Source organism: Pelodiscus sinensis, chromosome 8 (assembly GCF_052426305.1).
Source record: "Pelodiscus sinensis isolate ZL-2025 chromosome 8, ASM5242630v1, whole genome shotgun sequence".
Classification (NCBI taxonomy): domain Eukaryota; kingdom Metazoa; phylum Chordata; order Testudines; family Trionychidae; genus Pelodiscus; species Pelodiscus sinensis.
Genome location: NC_143059.1, coordinates 13,518,378 through 13,540,975, shown reverse-complemented (window position 1 = coordinate 13,540,975; position 22,598 = coordinate 13,518,378). Strand labels below are relative to the sequence as shown.

At 42.7% G+C, this 22,598-nt stretch overlaps 1 protein-coding gene across 1 annotated transcript in view; it reads right to left on the bottom strand.

The window, feature by feature from the left end:
* The window catches only part of SH2D4B (SH2 domain containing 4B), a 112,913-nt gene that overhangs the window by 59,288 nt on the left and 31,027 nt on the right, over positions 1-22,598 (bottom strand). Inside the window, exon 4 of the mRNA XM_089780062.1 lies at positions 13,137-13,284. Coding sequence (XP_089636188.1) covers positions 13,137-13,284 — 148 coding nt within the window. The remainder of the gene's footprint in view (positions 1-13,136; positions 13,285-22,598) is intronic.

Sequence of the window (22,598 nt, the reverse complement as noted above, 5' to 3'; positions counted from 1 at the left end):
CAAGCTCTGTAGCAGAGGCTAGAAAGGTATGTCTACACTGCATTGAGCACCTGGATCTGCAGCACCTGGGCTTGTAGACTTGGTGTTTCTAAGCCACACCTGAGCATGCACCCTGCATTGCAAAACTTGATTTACAGTTGCCAGATTCAGATTTCATAGCCATGTTCATGTGTACATTCTGCACTACTCAGACCTTCTAACCTGGGTCTGCAGCTTCATTTGCATCCACACTTCAAAATGATAGGGCTGGGACCAGAGTTCAGGGAGACTCTGTTCTAACCCATCCACCCATGAGCAGGGTTCTAGGACCTGGGTCCTGAGTGTTTGTTGACCTGGGTCAAACTGATTTGCACGTGGACAGATAGGGAGGTATTCCCAAACATGTGTCGTAACCTAGGTTTTGCAGTGTAGATGTACCCTGACTGAGTCCTATCCTCTGTGGATTGCCACAGAGGGGCATGTGATGATGAACAGGGTGAAAAATTGTTTTTGTGGCAATTTTGAAAAGGAAAAAAAAACACTTCAGGTTGAACAAAATGTTTCTTTTTAGCAAAATCTAAACTTTTTGCTACAATTTCTACCATTTTTAATAGGTTGCGGATTTAAAAAATAAATAAAATCTCTCAAAAAACCCTCAAATGTTTCATTAAGAACATAAGAAAATAAGAACGGCCATACTGGGTCAGACCAAAGGTCCTTCTAGCCCAGTATCCTGTCTGCCAACAGTGGCCAGCACCAGGAGCCCCAGAGAGGGTGGACCGAAGACAATGATCAAGCGATTTGTCTCCTGCCATCTCTCTCCAGCCTCTGACAAACAGAGGCCAAGGACACCATTTTATCCTCTGGCTAATAGCCTTTTATGGACCTAACCTCCATGAAATTATCTAGCTTCTCTTTAAACTCTATTATAGTCCTAGCCTTCACAGCCTCCTCTGGCAAGGAGTTCCACAGGTTGACTACATACTGTGTGAAGAAGAATTTTCTTTTATTAGTTTTAAACCTGCTACCCATTAATTTCATTTGGTGTCCTCTAGTTCTTCTATTATGGGAACTAATAAATAACTTTTCTTTATCGGCCCTCTCCACACCACTCATGATTTTATAGACCTCTATCATATCCCCCCTCAGTATCCTCTTTTCTAAACTGAAAAGTCCCAGTCACTTTAACCTCTCCTCATATGGGACCCGTTCCAAACCCCTAATCATTTTAGTTGCTCTTTTCTGAATCCTTTCCAAGGCCAAAATATCTTTTTTGAGGTGTGGAGACCACATCTGTACACAGTATTCATTTTTAAAAGTGTCTGAACATTTGGTGTCTTTCTGATGGTCTTCCTCAAAATGAAGAACTCAGCACAACCGACAAGCTCACCAAATGATTTAGTGTCACTGAATCTACAGTTTTCATGTAAAATACCATAATTTCCATCATCTGGAATGATGAGGCTGCCCTCCTTGAGTGCAGCCATCAGAGAGGACACATCTTTGATTCAGGCCTCTTGAGAACCCTTCTTCATTTGGAACTGGGCATTCCAAAGGTCAGAGTTAAGAATTTAATTCCTGTTTCATCGCCATTGGATTACTAGGATAGGCCAGTAACACAGAAACTATTATCACCATCACTAGTGTCAGATGAAATCATCTCCCCAAGAAGAGAAGGTTTCCAAAAATTACAAGAGCCTAGAAACAAAAGAGCATAAAGGGAATGATTTTGTTACCTTCATAACAGAGGCTATTAACTGTGTCCATTATAAATCTAAATAATGTTATTCTTATTACACTTTTCTTTCATAGGTTTTCTCAGTGGGCGCTAGACCTGCATGCACAATATGTTGCTCACTACCTTTGGAGAAAAAACATTCCCCATCAAAGGAAAAAAGGACAATACCCTTTCTGTCATTGCAATGCACAATATACACATACTTGTTCTAGCTCCAAGAGCCCTCTTCTAAGTCACGGTAGTCATGGCAGGATTGATAATTGCTACTGGAGGCAATAGCTTGACTCTTTAATATTTGCTTCACTGGATGTAAAGGGTTTGTTTTGTACTGGAATAATTTGCCTGCCTGAAGATATTTATGTCTTAAAAATCATCAAAATGGGGTTTGAGGCACCGGGGAAAAAAAGTGAGCTGATAAATGAATTCTTACTGTGCAGTTCTTAGTGCATACAAGATTTTTAAAAAGCAAGAAAGGCTCGAGTTGTGCAGTATATAGTTTTGTATGCAACATGTGCACTACCTCTCTCCCTCTGCCGTGGTACCTGTGACTGGCAATGCATGCATTTGAGTATTCTGCTAGACAGCCACAGTTCATGATGCTGCTTGCATGCCTCTGGTTTTGGCTCCTGAGGTAAAATAAGCATAAGCATATATTGATTTATGTGAATTATGGAAACGTTCAGTGGAGCCAGGAAATAAAAAAAGAAAGAGCAGTCCTCACAAGAAAAATCTATAAGCAAACAAGGGACCAATGAATGTCCACAAACCTGAGAGGTTTTGTAACATCAAAGCTTAAGGGGTGTGCTGGAGTGAAAGCATATTAAGAGATTGGATTTAATAAGTGATACAAGAAAAAATTATCCGGATTCAGTCTGGTGCTTTCATCTATGCACCTGGCAGATTTACAGGTGAAGTAAACACATTCGGTCTGTCTAAAGTTTCACCTTGAATTTTTACTTGGGTGGAGTACTGAACCAGGGGTGTAGCCATGGGTGGGCCTGAGTGGTAAGTGACCCACCCTTTTTTTCTCCAGGCCCACCTCCTGCCAACCCAGTTGGTGCTCCAATCAGAGAGTGGGGACTGGCCTTGCCCTTCTCTACCCTGGTCAGAGTGCCAGGGAGCAGGGCTGAGGAACTAGGACTTACCTTTCTCTGCCCTGACACTCTGGCCAGGAACTGTGGTTGGAGCTTATCCCACTCTGCCCCTGAACAGGTTGGGGCTGAACCCCCCCATCCCTCCTGTCCCACTCCCCCCATTCTTGCCTACCCACCCGAAGTCAGGGCCCACTCCAATAGGCCCTTCTGCCTCTGCCACTGTACTGAACTACTACATAGTATGGAAAATGGAGAAATAGTTTTCACTGATCACCCTACAGGTGAAGTAATTCCAATATGTAATTTGAGTGGGGGCAACAGAATAACCTAAAAAGCTTTCCTGTTTTATTTTTAAGACTATGAGGCAAAACAATTCTCAATGCTCTAAATAAGGTCATTGTCTTTGTAGCAATGAATCTTCAGAGCAATGCTGCATGGTAAGTAAATAAGGTTGGAAAATAGTCATTGTTTGTCACAATGGTATCACAGCCAGAATCATAATTCTGAGTAAAGAAACTTGAATTCCCTAGCATCGTATTCCACTGATAGAGACACACTGGATTTCCCACGATAGAACACTTTTATCTAGGAAGGGAGCATATAGGAAGAAAAAAAAAGCAAAAGCATATACATGCTCCATTTCACTCAGCAATAGCCAAACACTTCAACAGAGACTTGGGCAGATGCCTAGAGTCCTGGCTTTAGTCGACACTTGTATATCAGTAGGCACGAGTGACCTAGACCACATTTTCCTGTTCAATTAAAAGATATTGTGACATTTCTAGGGAGTTGCCTTTTGTGTGAAGAGTTGTGTTTTGAGGAAGAATGACATTGTTTGGAACAATTTAACATTAACAAGCCTTTTCCAGAGAAACCTTGGTCTGTGTGGCTATGTCTACTCTACCAGTTCATTTCAAAATAAGTTATTTCAAAATAATAACTCCCGAAATAGCTATTTCAAAATAAGCTTATTCCTCTTCACAAACAGGAAAAGAAATAACCAGTCCATTGTTTCAAAGCAATAGGCTTGGTAGTGTGGACGCTTGCCTTGTTATATCTAAATAAGAGGAGTTATTTCAAAATAACACCCCCATGTAGACATGACCTAACTGACAGCCCTTCTCACAGATATACACAGAGACACATCGGCTGAATTCTGTCTTTCTGTATTTTACAATGGTCTTCTCTTATGGACTCTACAGTGAAGTAACAGAAAAACTGAACAAAAATACACACAGGGCCGGATTAAGGGGGAGGCTATCCGGGCAGCTGCCCGGGGCACCAACCCATGGGGGGGGCGCCTGATGGCATTTGTAAGGAGTACCACACGCCCGGCCACACAGTGCCCCTTAGAGCTGCCATCAGGCGCTGTGCACCCAATTGCATCCGTCAGGTGCGCAGGGCACTGGGGGGCAGGGCCATGCATGTGCTGTGCGCCCGGGGGCAGAGCTGCACATGAGTCGCGCGCCCACTGCCCGGGGCGCAGGAATGGCTCGAGCTGGCCCTGAATACACATGGACCTGCAGGGCCACTGATCGATCTGTCAGTAAGCAAAGGGCACAGTTCTCCCCGTCTCATTTCTTAGAGTGAGAGGGGGTTTAGGATTCCAACACTCACAGATACCTACACAGCTGATGGAGGATCTATATCTTTATAATAACTGCCGGAGCTGTGCTGTCACTTTCACCTCCCCCTAGGGAAGCCACCAAGAGGGTGAGGGAACTCATAGGAGCTAATGATCCAAGGGCAGTGGCATTAAATTTATGCCTGGAATGCCCATGCTGATATGGGGAAATGAATGGACAGCGAACGTTCATCCATAGTCCTATCATCTCCATAGCTAGCTCACTCAAGCCAGGCAGCAAGACCATGCACGTCATGGGGGTTGATCTCACCCTGCTATGACCTTATTCATGGAAGAATAAAGGTGCATTTGGACCTGTAGCTGTAACACTTGTTTGTTTCCCTGTCCTTAATATAAGTCTGGGTAACTAAATCCTTATTCTCAAGTGTCCTTTTGACTCTGCCTCTTCTCCAGATTATTCGGAGGGTCAAGACGCACGCAGGTATTGTCATGCTGACTGCCTACACATGCAACAGCTACAATCTCTGCACCACTTGTTATCTTTCAGAACACACAGTCGCCTTCCATCTCCCATCCTGTCAATAGGAAGGCCGAAGGAGGTTGGCATTCTGGTATTATTCATTGTACGAATGAATTATTTTCCCCGATTGGATACAGGTTGTGTATTTTTAACACCTCACTGTCACTGGACATAAGACACCCATAGCATAAAATCATCCAAGGTCAGAATAGAGGATCTAATAGTCCTTTCTGGTCTTAAAAATCTGTGAATCACGGGCATAGGCTGTCCTCTACGGGCATGTCTACACAGCAGCATTACTTCAGAATAACAGACATTATTCCAAAATAATTTTGGGAGTGTCTACATAGCAGGACCGTTATTTCTACCCCCCCCCCCCTTAGGCTGCATGAACTCCACTGCTTCTTGGCCCCTATTCCTGAGCCCTACAGTGCTCCTCTGATGCACCTTTCTCCCAGCCGGTTTCCCCTACTGCCTCCCTGCATCCTTTAGGCAGCTTCCCTTAGGGATCTTCCTGCTATTCACGGGCCCTCTCTCAGCCCCACAGCCGAGGCCCCAACTGGATCCCTATGGGTCTCTTCCAGCCTACCTTCTCCAGGCCCTTTCCAGAGAGGGAACTCCCCTTTGCTGGTCTCCTTGTAGCCAGAGCTCTGTTTAAATAACCATCACACTCAGAGGGAGCTGTTTGACTACAGACAAGACTGGGCATGGCTTGCCTGAAAGGGCTAGCCAGCCCATGACAGACCCGCCTCACTACAGTATCTGAACCACCCTCCGTTATTAATGGACCAGAACATTTTCCCTAAGACATTGCACGGGTCCTTAAGTCAATTAATCGTTGTGGTTTGGAAAATAAAATGAAAACATACAGGCTTCATTTGAATAATTGCTCAGAGAAGGGGTTGGGGATGAGGGGTTCATGGGGAGAGAGGACTACCCCAACCATCTTTTAACCGCAGAAGCTTAGGGCCATTTTAGAAGTGCCTTTCCATGGCTGCTATAGCTCCAGTGGGCACAACTGGAGAAAGGGTGTATGTTCCCTGACTAAGGCAGGACCAGGTTTGTCTGCCCCTGTGCTCCCCAGCCAGAGTGAGGAAGGCATCCAACTATGCAATTTACCCTCACTCCTTTGTGAAGGGGAAAAACCAGCAATGCACCCCACAAATTGGGGGAGCTTCACCCCCCACTCTCCATAAGGGGCACCTGGGGGTGGGAGGGGTCGGCCTGGGGCAGTCCTGGACGAGAGGGCAGCCCCCCAGCTAGTCCTTTCACCTGCCTGGTAATATTGTCTCTTTTCTGAATAGTTTTATGAGAAGTAATCCCATTCCAGGTATATTCCATTTTCTTGGAACAATCAAATCCTGACCTTGCTTTAAGTTATAAGAGGAAGCTGCATATCAAATGTGGTGGTCTTAGCTCCTACTGTTTAGGAGGAATTCATAAGCAAAGGGGCAGACAAACTCTCTCATATAAGTAGTGGATGTTGTCCTCATGCCTTCCCTGGGGAGCAGGTATAACCTACCACCAGGAGGATTTGAACCTGGGATCTCTGAAGCAGAGTATAGGACCCTCTAAGCTAAAAGCCAGCTGGCTCCCAGCACATGCTGTAGAGGTCTCTTGGTTTTAACTGTTGCTGTGGTCTAGGTACCACTTGCATTGCTCAGTAACCACACTAGGGCTGTGTCTACATTGGCACCCTTTTCCAGAAAAGGGATGCTAATGAGACCAGTCGGAATTGCAAATGCCACGGGGGATTTAAATATCCCCCGCGGCATTTTCATGAACATGGCTGCCTCTTTTTTCCGGCTTGGGGTTTTGCCGGAGAAAAGCACCTGTCTAGACGGGATCTTTCGGAAAATAAAGCCTTTTCCAGAAGATCCCTTATTCCTACTTAAAATCAGGAATAAGGGATCTTTCGGAAAAGGCTTTATTTTCCGAAAGATCCCCTCTAGACTGGTGCTTTTCTCCGGCAAAGCCCCAAGCCGGAAAAAAGCGGCAACCATGTTCATGCAAATGCCGCGGGGGATATTTAAATCCCCCGTGGCATTTGCAATTCCGACTGGTCTCATTAGCATCCCTTTTCTGGAAAAGGGTGCCAATGTAGACATAGCCTAGGTGTGTGGGTTACATAGGGAAATACTATCCCTATTTTACAAACTGCGACCCGAGGCAAGGGTCAATTTGCTAAGGTCACACACAAAGCTGAGTCTGAGTCCAAGCCCAGCACCCTGTTCTCCTCCCTCCTATTGGGTCACAGCAATGCCAGCAGCTAGGGTGGGGACATTCTCTGTCAACCCAGGGGTAGTGAACAAGAGAAGAATTTGCATTAGGGTTACTATATGTCCAGTTCCCAAACACAGGGCACTGCTGGGGGATGGTGCGGAAAACATGGGGGAGTTGGAGTGGAGTGTACTAGGAGAGGATATTTTGGGGGAGGTATAGTAGGCAGGGGTTTTTGAGAAGTACTTCAGGGAGTACCTGAAGCATCACACTCAAGTTAGGGGGGGAGCATTGTTTTGCTCCCTGTCACAGTGGCAGGGCAGCTGGTGCTGGCTAGGGATGCAACGCCAGCCCATCAGTCAGTGCTTCTCTATGGGCCTCTCCTTCCCCTGGATAGAGAGCTGAAACCTGGTCCTGGCACCCCTCCCAGTTAGGGTCTCAATCCCTGCAGTTGGACAGGCAGACTGGCTGAGAAGTGTTTACCTGGTGAGCAAGGTGGGATGCAGGGGAGGGACCAATCAGGATATAGAGATGGGGCTTTCTGAGCTGCACAATTTGCTCCACAAAAATTCCCAACATTTCCTCTTATTTGAAAAATCCACCCAGGTGGAGGGCGGAGGATCACAGAAAGAAGTCCAGGAAAATCCATCAACCCTAATTTGCAGTTTGGGAGTGTGAAACCAACTAGCTGGAACCCTGGAACATTTGAGCTTCTGAATCAGGGCTGTGATTTGATTTGGCCTTATTTATTTCAGATCAGTTTACTGGCCCCTGCAATTTGCTAAACATACCAAAGTTCTCTTTTTACTGAAAGTAGAACACTGCCTTTTAATTTCATGTCGACTCAGGAACATCCCTCTTTGCTGTTCTGACAGGATTCTAATGCTAGATCCTTTAATACAGATGTGGATTAATTCATGCAGTGCTGGAACTGAGTCATGTTATTTGTGAAAAATTAGGAGTTCTCCATTTTTTATGGTCTATTTTGTGCTTTTGAAGTGCTATGAGTCACAGCTAGAGCACGGTGAGTTCTGAAAAAAAAGAAGTGTCATGAATATGCATCCTATTTTAAAAGATTTTGCTTCAGCTGTGCCCTTGTTAATAATTCTTAAGTCTGCATCTTGTTTTTGTGCAATTCATAAGGGCTATTTAATATTCAAATTCAACATGGATAAGTCACATGATATGTTTCTGTTCTCCTACTGGAAACGGACTTCCTAAATATTCTGCAGTATGCTTCCTGGCCCTGGACAACAAATCTGCTTATCTTAAAGCTTTAAAGCTATTCAACACGGACTCCGTGGCCCACTGAAATCAATGCGCCTCAAGCACATATTTAAAATTAAGCATGTGCTTAAATGCTTTGCTGAACAGGGGCCTATTTTCTTAAAAGTAATTCTTTCAGCAAATATTCCTGCTAGTAAATGTGTTCATTTGATTTTTTTTTTATGGAAAGCAAACACAAAGAGGCTGTGTTCACAGTCTAAGCAAATTCCTTTTAAAAAAATCAAACAAAAATGTACATTAATTTTGCAGTAGCCACTCCTCTCTCGTTAATAATAGTTTCACATTGGCAATTAACAAACCTAGTCAAACACTGTTCAATTAACATAGTACTCGGTAAATTTTACTGTTTTCCATCATATAATTTATTCCACAAATACATTTTGCAGTACTCAATCCCATTTATAGGTATTAAACATTTTTCTGTGGTATTTTACAATGTTTGCAACTGTACAAAAAATATTATAGGTCTTTCAATAGAAAGGCTTTGAGGATCCATGAGATGGATTTTCATGTGGTTAGGAAAAAAGTTGAGCAGGATCTAAACATTGCCTATCTTCCAAACTAACTCCTCTTCTTAACAAGCACACTGAAATATGGACTTCTAGATTCACTCTTTCCCACTAATCTTAGTCCCATTATTCCATTAATGATTTATTATGTTAATACACATGTATCAACCTACAGCTGCTCTCCAAGACATTCCTATCTTCTGTCCAGCATGTGGAATCTTAATGTATAATTACATTTACAACGCCAATTGTTTTTATAGTGGCAGTTACTCAAGGAATTCCACGTTAGACATTCAGTCTATTAAAAAGCACTAAAAATATGTATTTCAATTAACTATGGCAAAGTGATATTACTGCAGTTCTAAGGACTTTTATTGTTACTTGGCACAATCAAGTGAACTGAGGTGAACAACAAACTAAAATTAGCAACTCTTCGGCTGTGCCTATTGCTTTGGCAATACACAGCTGAGAAATAATGTGATGATGAGAGATGAATCCTCATTGCTTTCTAAATTCCATCTACTAAATAAATTAGTAGTGTCATCAATATCATTGCTACATTCGTCCTCCACAACAGATGTACTAGCACTGCTGGTCCTCTTCAGCTTTGACCCCTGTTGCTGCTGAATGCAGGGGGCTGACTTCAAGAAGATAAAACAGGATGGAAACTGGCCCAGCTCCTAATGGGTAATATGGCTTCAGCTGCAGGTGCAGAATGGCAAAAGATGCTAATGCTGCATCTGCCAATGCCTCCTTTGCATGGGAATGTGCTTATTTATTTATTTAGCAAGTATTTAGGATAGGGGCCAAAACACAGCTACTACAAGGCTAACAGTGCTGTAAACTTTTGCTACAATGTTGCAACAGGGAGCCTAAAGCCTGAACCAAAAGAAACACCTCCAAAGTGGAGTAAGGCATGCTAGATCACATTTTGAATGTGAATTCTCAGTGGCATTACACTCTTTAGATTGACATAGGCCTACTTTCACCTATGCATTCTAAATGCTCCTGTTGTTGATTTTCTTGCTATGTTCTCCTCTTGCACTCCTCCTCACATGACTTACGCTAATTTAAATCGGTTTAGATTCAGTGGACCTGACTTTCCTGTCGACACTACCAAGGTTAAACAGTAACCTCATCGACTTCAACAGACTTACACGCCAGCACAAAACCGGCATGAGAGGTAAATCGAGTCTCGTGGGAGAAACTGAAGTGAAGTGACAGACATGGGAGCAAGTTACTCATTGGCATATAGCCCTGATGCTAAGCAAGTAAGTTGAAGGGCGTCGAAGGAGGACTAAAGGGCATCCAAGTTCATGAATATGTAATTTCACTAGTTTTCAGTACATTCTGCTGTTTTCCATCAAATAATTTATTCCACAAATACATTTTGCAGTACTCAATCTCATCTACAGGTATTAAATATTTTTTCTGTGGTATTTTACAAGTCCATTGTTTGCAATTTCAGGATAAGAGAAGATTTGCCTGTGCTATAAAAATAAACTATTTCAATGGGTCTGAAAAAATGATGCAATCAAAGCAGTGTTGATTGACCACAATTTAAGACAAAAGTAGGAAAACATGTGTTCAGAACCATTTTGGAAACTGGCTGAAACCTGCTTCCTCTCTTACCCTGTTCATTTTCCTACTTCTCCTACAATGATCCCTATCCCGCAGAATTATTTTGGAAAATGATCCAGTTTTTGCTTTATTTTAAAAACAGAACAAATTCAACACAGTACAATGCGTAGTATTTTGTTTTGTTGCCAATTTCCATATACAAGATTATCCCGTCGACAGCAGTCTTACAAATGTCCTGCTTCTGTATCCATCATCAGAATGAGATGCTAAAATACCTCGCTCTAGGCCAGTCTATCGCAGGGTATACTCCATCAAAAAGCAACCCTGGTGGCTCAAGGTTAGCACTGACTAAGCATCTAAACATCTGATTGACCACAGCACCAGCAAGGCAATCAGGCTCCATGCCTGCCTCCACATGGCTCCCAGGAAGCAAGGGGCATGTCGCTCCTAGGTGAAAGAGAAACTGGAGGGGCTCTGAATGTTGTCCCTGTCCCCAGGTGCCCTGCCAAACACTGGCTCCACAGGTCCCATTGACTAGTTACTAAAGTCCTCTGGCCACCCCTCTATGTAGGAGCAAGAGGAACATGCTGCCACTGCCAGGGAAATGCTGAGGTCAATGCTGCCCAGAACCCACACTCCAAACAGCCTAGTGCACCCAAACTCGCTCACCAAATCTGCAGCCCAATCCCCTGCCCCAGCCCTGAGCCTCCTCCCATACTACAAACCCCTCATTCCCAGCCCCACCCTATCGTCTGCATCACCAGCCAGAGCCCTCATCCCCCTCACACTTCAATTCCACACCCCACTGCAGTGGAAATGAGCAAGGATAGAGAAGAGCATGGGAGGGAGGGAGTGGGATGGGGTGAGTGGCAAAGCCTTGGAAAATGGGTGGCTCAGGGTGTTCCGTTTTCTGCGGTTAGGAAATTGGCAACCCTAGGCTGTCAGCTGGTGTAGACTAGAACGGTCCTGTTCATTCAAAACTGAAATGTTCTCTCCCCTGCACCTCACCAGTCCCTTAGTGACCCGGAGTACAAAAGGATATCTTTTGCCATGTCAAATTCACAGAATTCTGGATTTAAATAATTCCACAGGAAATTATCTTGTCTTCATTGAAAATGTAATCTAGAAAGTAGTTATTCAAACCAAAACAGATGGCAGCCAGCTACCATATTTGCTAGTGCCAGCAGTATCGCTTACATATCAAATTAGTTTTGTACCTAATGACTTAGTCTCATGAATGTCAGGCAACAGGACTTCGGTAATCAGTCTTCAAGAACTCCTGCAATGAATGAATAAAACTACAAAAACAAAAATCCACCCTCATCGTCTATTTCGAGGTATTCCTTTTACTGCTGTTGGTTTGCCTTTACTTTTAATGTATGTAAATTAGTAATACTACGTCATACTACCTCTGTAGCTTTTCTTTCCCTACTTCATGAGTTCCCCAATTATCTCATGCAACACAGTTATCCTTGACCCAGATCATTTTAAGCATTTACTTTATTCATCTTTTTGAGCTATTTACAATTAGCTCATTATTGCTTTTCAGGTTAAAACCTTCTAAATGTTTCTTCCTCTTTTCATGTTGAATTTTCAAATCAATGTAGGTGAGCGGGTATGAAGTACAGTCTTCCCTCAAAATAACTGTGTAATTCTTATCATTAACGGTAAGGAGGACACACATTATATCTCATAGTTATCACTACATGTCAGACAGCTAGGCGTATTTTATTCCCTATAACCTGTTAAAACAACCCTTATACAAAATGACTGGTAATCTCTTATATAGCACATGCAGACATGCATGCACTGTGCCCTCTACTTGGCTATTACTGAATATAAGTGACTCTTACGTTTCTAAATTTTTGTCAGTCGCTGTAATGACACTTATACAGTATTTCAGTATGGCTAGGAATCAAGCTGAACAATGCTGCTGTGATAACAGTGTCATAAAGATCTTTTCTAGATCATGCTCAAAACTGCTATTTAGAACACTCCTTTGAAATCAATGGAAATTTGCCAGAGCAAGAACATTAGGATTTTGCCTTACCTGCTTGTAAGGAATTCTTCAGTCACATTAGAATAAATACCCAGACAATAACAATCTTTGTCTCCTCAAAGATGAATTCTCTAGCATAAGATGTTCAAATACCGATTACCAGAATTTTTTCCCCCACCAGACTATAGAAAAAGATTCCAATCATTTTCTATGGTGCTGTCTACAAGAGGCAGCTTTCACTGCAGAAAATGAATGATGATACAACCTTATCCAGAAAGAAAATATGAAATTGGCAAAATGAATGAAATTTGCAACATGAGAACAAATTGGCTGCTTGCAGCAAAACTGTGCGCAATTTTATACTGCACAAAGTAAAAAAAAAATCACTAATGCATTTTTTTTTTTTTTACTCAAGGCATTTTGAAAAGCTGGGCATAGAATTTACCTCATAAAAGACAAGTCAGTCAAAGAAAGCAATGTTTCTTTCCATGGGTGTTTAAAAAGCAGCTTCCTCAACCACATTATTGTGTCTCCATGTGTATTACGGCTCCATGTGTTACTTTGCACATGCTTGGCTAAGGCTTGTGCATATTTCATATTCATTCATTGATTACGCTTACTCACACTGTTCTTTCCACTCCTGGTCCTCGTGTTCATTGTGTTGGCTGTGCTGTTGAGCTTGCTTGAGGCTCAAGTACAACTCTTTTGCTCTAAGTTCCTCTTGCTGTCGTATCTGTTCTTCACCTCTTTGCCTCTCTTCTTCCTCTCTTTTCTTAAAAAAAAAAATCAGAGAGGAATTAGAGTCCAGTCAGTTCGATTTTCTCTTCCTTCAAACTCTTCCCGTATCACCTTTGGCAAGTCATTTAGTCTCCTTTTGCCTCAATTCCCCATCTATATAATGGGGATAACAGCATTTCCTTACCTACCAGGTTGATCAAGAAGATAAATATATGATAAAGTTGAGTACCCTCATGCTAGAGTAATGGGAAACACAAAAGTGCCTACAATAGCTAGATTTTCTGGCATTTATGCTGAACACTTGCTCTATCATCTGAGCAAGGAAAGAGATAACTTATCAATCTGAAATTAAAACCAATTCATTGTATATCTAGGCAATTTTCATCACAGCAGGACACATTACATGATCAGAACAATGCACAACCTATTTTGTCAGTTAAAACGTATTCATACATACAAGTGAAAGAAGTTACAGTTGGGACAGTAAATGGACTGGTGGTGTTTTCTAAATCTCAGCATTTCCATGGCCATATTCAGCCCATTCCCACTGCAGATACAGAGCTCCCCTGCTGGGTTGTTAGTTGAGCAACTTGGAGCTCTCCCATCCAACCCAACTTGACTTACCACGGCTTGTGTGAGAGCTCTAGCAGTGTCCCAGAACAAGTTGAACTGACTGACCTCATGCTAAGTATTCATCACTGGTCACAGTCGTCTTTCAATACCTGCGACTTAGTCTCAGTGGTTATTTTTAAATTCCTTCCCTGCCAGAAAATGTCAGCGTTTGCCGTTGTCCCTTCCTGTGCAAAAACCTGAAGGATCTGAGCCAGGGAAAACATGCTGCATGGGGTTACGTGCAAATTGTTTCATCAGGTGATGGGAAGGAAGAGGTTACTTCAGAGTACGAGTCCTACATGTTGCCAGAAGCCAGTGCTGCTACCCTTTTGTATCTCAGATCCATTTTGAGTCAGCCAGGTTGCACCACAAAAAAAGGGATGGACCTTCTTCATCATTTATTCATATTGTGGCAGCACCTGGGGGTGTTAGTATTCATTTGCTCCATTAATTTCTTCACTCAAAGCATTGTATTGAAAACAACCACTTTCTTCACAATGGAAATTCAAATACTGTCCACGGAGTCATGCATAGTGCAGTTATAAATTACTTTATATCACCAGGGGAGAACATGTTAGGACTCTTTGCATGTCTTTGCTACTTTTAACAGGCTATGTTAAGATGAAGGAAAAGGTGAAATTATTGGTTTTGCACAAAAGCATCAGAAACCAAAGCCACCCTCCAGCCCAGCCTTTCAGTGCTGAAGTCCTAGAGACCACGAATTTATTTAAAGGGATTTAGCGAGATAAACTAATAGAGCCCAACATGCAATGTGAAATGGCCTTCAGCTTATCCTATCATGGCATCAGCTAGAGGTCTCAGTCTTGTTTAGAACATGTAGAAAAAGCCCCAAATCCAGATTCTGAGCGTAGTAGTAAAATTCTGTACACACTCCATCAAAGTAAGTGAGTTTACTCTAAATGTGTATCATTTTAACTGTGGTTAGAATGTGGAATTGAGATACTGGATTTCCAGTACCGGCTCCTGAGTCCAGCACGGACTTGCTGTGTGGGCTTTGAGAAGATCCAATCCTGCAAACAGGATCACAGTTAATTTGATATAGGAGGGCAGGCCAGACGATGCTCAGTGGTATGATTCACATGGATAAATGGTAAACCAAAATGTCTGCAAAATCTGGGCTGAAACTACCTTAGGCACAGCGGTGTCACCTCTGTCACACTTTCACCATCTGATCGTTGGTTGAAAAGTGCTATACCAGTACAAAGTGGTGTTATTTATTCATGGATGCACCGTACTAAAAATACAATTGTGTTGAGTAATATCCTGAAAAAAAGAGAGCTAGTCCCATGTCTAATCTGGTTCCTAAGAAGGCTGCCTGTCCTATCTTTACTTTTCTTAGGTAGGAGAGAGTCAGGCAAACAGCCATTTCATAAGCAGTGATCTCACAACGTGGCATGGCTTGCCATCCAGAAGAGAAGCAGCAGTTGACTGGAGGGGGTTTCCTCGGGGACATATAAACAATCTTGTTTCAGGGGATAACATTGCGTTCCCACTTCAGAGCAATTTTTCTTACTTCCTTTGCCACTTTCCAGTGTTTGGGAGTAAGAGAAGTTTTGCCTCTAAGATCCGAGGAACTAATTTTTTCCCCCCAAAGGAGACTTCAAAGCAAGCAGGATTAGTGTGTCATTTGTGAACTTTAAGAGCTCAGTGAGGGTCAGAGAAAGTCACAGAGCTCAGGGCTGCTTGGCTGTTCTGAGCACACTGAAAAGGTATACTTAAGGACAAATTACACTTTTATTAGACAGAATGGAGAAACAACGGTATTAGTTTGTCAAATGTGAACAAACAAGGCCAGGTGTCTTGGGTTCCTGGGGAATGGTTTGCTTAGTGGTATTCAGCCAGCTGACACAGCTCTAAGTGTTTATGTCCATTGACATTTCAAAGCAATTGAAAAAAAAAGTAAGCAATTTACTAATTGCAAGCAATTATCTTCTTCAGGCACTTTTCCATGTGGGATGAAAACTTTTAATGGGCCAAATTCCCAGGAGGTGTAAGTCAAGGTATTGGCATTGCTATCAACAGAGCTATGCCAGCTGAAGATCTAGCCCTTTATTTATAAAGTCGTGCTGTTCATAATGAACCAAAACTGCAGTCCCCACCCCCACTGAAATAATGGCTGTAAATAATGATGTGCCTCTAAAGCACAGAAGAGTGCCAAATCACCACATATGGGAACAACAAACACTCCTACAACCCCATAGAAAGGAAAGCATTACACTACAGGTGACACTATTAATCTTAGTTATAATAGTTGTATCCCATGTAATACAGTCATATTTAAGGCTCTGTCTACACTACGCATTCATATAACGTATATCACTCAGGAGTCTGAATAATCCACACCTGTGATCTAAGTAAATTATACTGACCTAAGTATTAGCAGAGACAGCAACATAGCTACTGTCTCTCCTGGAGGCAGGAGGTATTAAGCAGGTGAGAGAGCTCTCTCTCTCTCTTCTAGGCTTTGCACTTCTTCACCAGATGCATAAATATAGTGTAAACCTAGCCTAAGTGTTGGCTTTGCAACAATAAAAGTGTTTGATAAAACTGTAAACCCACATGGTGAGAAGTTGGAAATACTAGTTGACCACACTTGGAGAATCCATTATGGAACATCAGTTGGCCAAAGTCTTTGCTGATTGTTTTTCCCATGCCCACCAAGAGGGGATGTGCCCAAGTACTTGTCCCATCATAGCTTCAATGCAGGGTGAAGGCAATAAAAATCCCTATTGAGAAAACACTTATCGCTATGCTGCTTGGAACTGGGAAAGGGTAATATTTCTATGCATAAGCAAGAGATCCTGCATCTGCTTAGATTGGGCTAGTGCTAAATGGCACAGAAAGCTTACACATTGCAGCAGTTTTTATTACACTTTGGAACCTAAGGCACTGTGGCATGTTTGCCTGTTTTAACCATGTAAAAAACTCTCATTTCTTTTTCTTAATTAATTAATCTTTAGTTAGTTTATTACAGGATTGGCTGCAAACCTGGTCTTTGGGCTATGATAGGAGGTGCAATTGGGGTAAGTGGCGGGTCCTTTGGGACAGTAAGTAACCTGACCATGGTTGTGAGTCTTGAGGTACGGGACCATTTATTACAAGGGCAAGGTTTGTCACCTGGAAGATGGGAGTATCCAAAGGGACTGTCTGAGAGTCCATGGTTAGGCTGCTATAGTGCTTATGAAGTTCACACTCATTGCTTGGTTGTTGAAATCTAAGCATAGAACTCACTGCCAATTTAGGATTTGTCCCATGTGTCTTGAGGTTGGCACTCACACTTCTGAGTTACTCCAGCCAACATGACACTACCCTTTAGGACCATTTGATACGTTAATTGGGTATGTATTCATTCTAACCCCATCCCTCTCTCTGCAGTCTCTGCAACAAGTGGTCTTTCCCTCCCACCTACTCTATCAGACACAAAGCCAGTAAATCTACTGCCAGCTTTCTACCGAAGTAAGATGTCCAGGGCATTATCCCCATTCAACGCCCCAAACAGCTCCATGTGTGAAGGACAGATAGATTCTCCCAATAGCTCTTTTGTATCACCAAGGGAGTTTTGGGAAGGGGATTTGTCTGATCTCTTTCCAAAGAATAGTGTCAACAAAGTAGTGAAGAAAACAATAGAATCCAGAGCAAAACTTTGCTGGGGGAAATTTTGGCTGGTGATAAAAGTACTTTAAAAAACCCAGACAAACCAATAAACAAAACAAACACACCCGTCAAGCACAGAAGGAGCTTTGTTTTGTTTGTCAGAGGTGGACGCTACATGCAGTTGTAATAATCCATATAGCCCATGTGTCACATCACACCCTGGCTGATGGCTGGTAAAAACAGCACCTTCTGCTATGGTCCCTTCATATTTCACAAGCTAACCAGGAAGGTGCTGAGTCAACACTTAAGTAGAACTTGGTTGCAAACAGCCAAGAAACACCCTCTGTGCTGCAACAAATTAGGCTGGTGATTAGCAGATAGCTATATTTGCACTGGCCTGGTTTCTATTGGAAAATGTGTGTGCTAAGTAAAGCTGTCAACCCAAGAGGCAAGCTCGCAACTCTGTACAAAGTATTTTGCCCTGATGATGATAGTGCTGTTGCAACCACGTCTAAATAATGTTCATTCTCAGCTCAGGTCTGTTTCTAATGTTTTTGGCTAGTGCAGATGAGAAGGACTTGCAAAATAGCTCAAGTTACTAGTATTCCTCCCACCATTGTTACTGAAGGAGCAATGTGCTTCCATGGTTAAATTAGCCCTTGGTGTGCATACGGAGGGTAAAAGAAAGCAAAGCTGGGTTGCTTAAGCAGATGTGCCAGTTACACGTGGCCTACTGTTTAAATTACATGTGGTATCAAAGCACTAGTGCAGTCTGTGCCAGATGCTTACTGATTCCCAGCTCTGCCTTCCTGTTTTTCCCTTTGATTTTCCATACCCTCTGCTCCTGGTTTCCTGCCCCCCTCCTTTTTTCCTCCCCCACTTTATTTATTTTGGGTCTGCACATCCTAAACTCAAAACTCCAGTCATCTGAAGAAGTGGGTTGTGCCCATGATACCATCTATATTTTTTGTTAGTCTATAAAGTGCTACCAGACCATTTGTTGTGTCAAGACTGGTGCTCCAGTATGGTGTTATGGTGTAATGAGGTCATACCCTAGAGATGACCGAAGTTTTATAACTCATGACTATTTTTGGTTATGAAAGATCTTGTGGCACCATTTTTTAGGAATTGACCTTGCTCTCTTAGCTAAAGCCCAATGCAGATGATCATACTTTGCCCGTCTATATTCTCTTCAAGTTTCATGGGAGACAGTGATTTGCATCATGTTCTAAATGGCGCGGTAGTGCTCCTATGCACTGTTTACAATTGCTAGAATCGTAGGGTTAGAAGGGACCACAAGAGCCAAGAGGCAGGATTGATGGAGTCTAAACTCTCCAAAAGAGATGACGATCCAACCTCCTTTGGAAGGCTTCCGACAAGAAGTTTCCACAACTTCCCTTCCATGTTATAAGATCATGAGCTTTAAATGCTCAGATTTACAGCATCTGAGAATCTAGCCTGCTGTGTTTAACTCAAGAAGGGGCTGCTTATGAATATACTGGGATCCCCTCAGCATGTAAGGGGCTAAATGAAATGTAAGTTATTCTTTTCATTAGTGCCTTGGATCTATCCTGCAAGGCCACTTATCTGTGGAAAATATCAGACCTAGATGCTATTTCTTGGCAAATAGCCTAAATAAAGATAGCCCAGTAAAAGCTGTGCTAATTGGTTAAGTGAGGAAACTACCACTTTTCTAACAATAAAATACCAACATTTGTACAGGTATAGAATAGGGATACCCTCAGTGCTATGGCACAGCAGAAATTAGGCAGCTGATTGCCATCACAGCTGACAAGGCAGTTGGATACAAAAGGTCCTCTCTTTGTGCTCAGTTATTGATCAGAACTATTCGGTAGCATTCCTAAATTAATGCAACTAAGAGAGTGCACCAAACTCATCCATGATGAAACCACTGAGTTCAACATAGTTACATCATCCTGGATAATTCCGATCCTAAACCCCAGGAAAAACTTACTTATCACATGCCTGAGTCCTGCTGTCACACTGTCTGGAGTAGCCCACAACCAATCTGCACCCCAAATTGGCTGCATACGTCATTTGCCCTGAGTGGCTCAGTGCAGATGCAGGACAAGCACTTTATCTCAATCAATGCGTCTTCTCGAGTTTGGTGAGTTCCGCAGTTAGAGAGATTTACAATGCAACCGATCGCTATAACTTCACGCCATTCGCTACAGAGGCTAAGTGAGATCAATACAAGCAGCACCCTACAGATATTTTATAAAGTCTCAACACTGAACGGACTTTTATCAATGGATACTGATGTTAGCGCACTGGTAAGCAAGATTGGCTGCCAGCTGTGCCTTTGTAAGTGTTCAGTAGGGTCTGGAGCCTTGGCATGAAAGAGCACCTGGCCTGCCAGCATCACACCTACACATGTTAATTACTGGGCACTAGGGATGTTAATTTTGACTAATCAGCTAAGCAACGTGTTGATGGAATTTCCATCCACTAGTCAATAAGGGGGAGGAGCTCTCTATCCCGCTACCCCCAGCTCTTCTACATTTCAAAGGGAGAGGAGCAGCAGTTGGGACTGGCGCAAGCGGGCCTGTTTCAATCCCCGCTCGCGCCGTTTCCCTGCTGCCCTCTGCAAAGATGATGCCTGGGGGGGAACCAGCTTTTAAGCCATCTCCCTTCAGCACCAGCTCCTGCTCCCTCTCCCTCCTTGCTGCCTCTTTCTGGTAGAGGCAGCAAGAGGGGAGGGGAAAAGTGACCAGTCAAGTTCCTACTCAACTACCCAATAAGCATTTCCTTATTGAGTAGTCGACTAGTCGCTTCCATCCCTACTGGGTATAGAGCCTAATGCTGCAAGGCACCAAGCACGCCGGTTTCATCCAACACAGTGACTAAGCACATGCTTAACTCTAAACCCATGAGAAATTCACATTACGTCACAAGGAGCCCTTCGCACGCTTCCAGGTAAGCGTGAGTTCAAGCGCTTCTCTCAACCAAGTCAGAGTGCTTAATCGCTTACAGTACTGCAGGCACAGCGATTGCACCATGAATAGTGACACACAGCTCAATGGGACTACTCATTGCTAACAGGGGCAGCCCGTGAGCCGCCGATTGCACGTTCCGCCTGGGGTGGCAGCTGCTGCAGCCCAGCGCGGGCCGCTCCTGATTTCTAAACACTGCAGGTGGTAGTATCCACAGAATCACACCCAGTGTCTGGTCCTAATTCAGGAAAGCCTTAGGCACATGCCTTACCCTAAATGCTGTCCTGAGCAAAGTCCCCTCTAATTTTTTCCAATCCATGTGCAGAATAAATTTTGTTGTGTGGACTAAGGCATGAGCAGATGTGCACCACCAGTAGAAACACATCCTTCTGGCTGTGGGTGCTCTGCTAATCAGCTGGGTGGCATTTGAATCTCTCCTGTGTGACAGCCCAAGCACTCAGTTTACAGGGAATTCTGGTCCCAAGTAGAGATACTTTCCTAAGTGGGGGCTTTAACTTTCTCTTCTTTCCTGAAGACTTTTGGTTCAAATCATGAGTTTGTCTATACAGCTAGTAAGTAGCTAAGTGGGGTGTCAATATACCTTGTACTAGTGTGCCACACACTAACTGGCCATGAAGACTCTGCTGTGACACACTAGAAACTCCCTATTGCATCCTGATCTATTCCTGTTTCAAAGTGGATTAGATCAAAGCACAATAGGGGATTTCTACTGCCCAGCCTCAGCCTTGAATGGACTTATATAGACGAACCCTGAGTTGCTCAGAAATGATACAAGTATGAAAATCTGATAGAACAAAACCTAGTTTTTCAGCGTCATATTTATCTTTCAGCATTAAAGTCCCTCCACCTGTTTTAATTCTTTTTTTCTAAAAAGCAATGGAAATATTTGTTAATATGCATTTCATTTTGCAGATATTTCATAACAAAAAACTGGCAGGCACCTCAAGTAGCCAGGCAGCTGGTTCATATCTGTTAATATTTCCTTGTGAAATGGGGAGCAGACGAAGAAGCAGCCATTAAAAGAATCATACCACTGTTACTTTTTGCACTATAGCTGAAGAATTCTGCTCTCACCTGGAGGGCCAGTCTGCTTGTTATGCAACCTTCTTCAACAAAAACAGCTGCAGCAAGTGATCACAGTAAAAAATAGTGCCCATGCTCTCATAGCATTGTGAATTAGCATAAGATTAATGCTGGTAATTGGCTCTCTTATTTGTCCATTGCAAAAGGTGCATAAAAGAGTAGCTGTCCTTAAGTTGCAAAAATAGAGAAGTCAACACTTAGACTCTGGCACCATAAATTAAATGCATCCCTGCTTAAGAAGCACTAAGAAAGGCAAGATTAGTATCGGCAAAAGGAAACAGGGATCATCATTCACTGTGATAAGTGAAAATATAATTTATCTAGTCCAGCCAACTTTACAGTCCAATGAAATGCCAAGGGGGAATAAAAGCTAACTAAAAAGGGGGAGTTGTGATGCAAGATGTTTTGAAATTAAACACATCAGCAAAACTGACCACAAGTTCAATTTCCCAAATAAAAATGCTTCACAATGATGAAACTTTAATGGCATTTGTCTTTTTATTCCCCTTTTCAGAGACTGTTTTAAACATCGTCTGGTCATCAGCACAGAAGGATGATTAATAAGGTATTAAATATTTTAAACTTGTTAAAGTGGGCTTGTTAACCAATCTGCATCTCATTCCATTCCCTGAATCATTCATGAAAGGGCCATTTCTTCAGGATTTCACAGATTACTGTCACATATGAATAGTTTATTGATTCACCCTTATCACTGCAGCCTGGTTTTTTTCCCTAATTTGTTTCTTGTAGTGAGAGGTAAATAAAGCCATATTTTTAATGCTACATGCCACTTTCCTACCTTAGCATTTTATTATTTTTAAATGGACTTAGTGTAAATATTGGATTTGGTGGTCATGAAAGGAAGAAAAGGAGTAGAAGTTACGACCTGGACGTGCCAGAGAATATAAAGGTAAGACTGACCAAGATTGCCATTTGGTGAGGCAGTATAGTCTTTATTGTTTTTAAGCAAACCTACAAAACTAGATGCAAGTGTTACCTTTTAAAAGAAAATCAGATCAGGGATTAAGAGAATTCTTTATAAACATCTAGAGCACAGATTTGT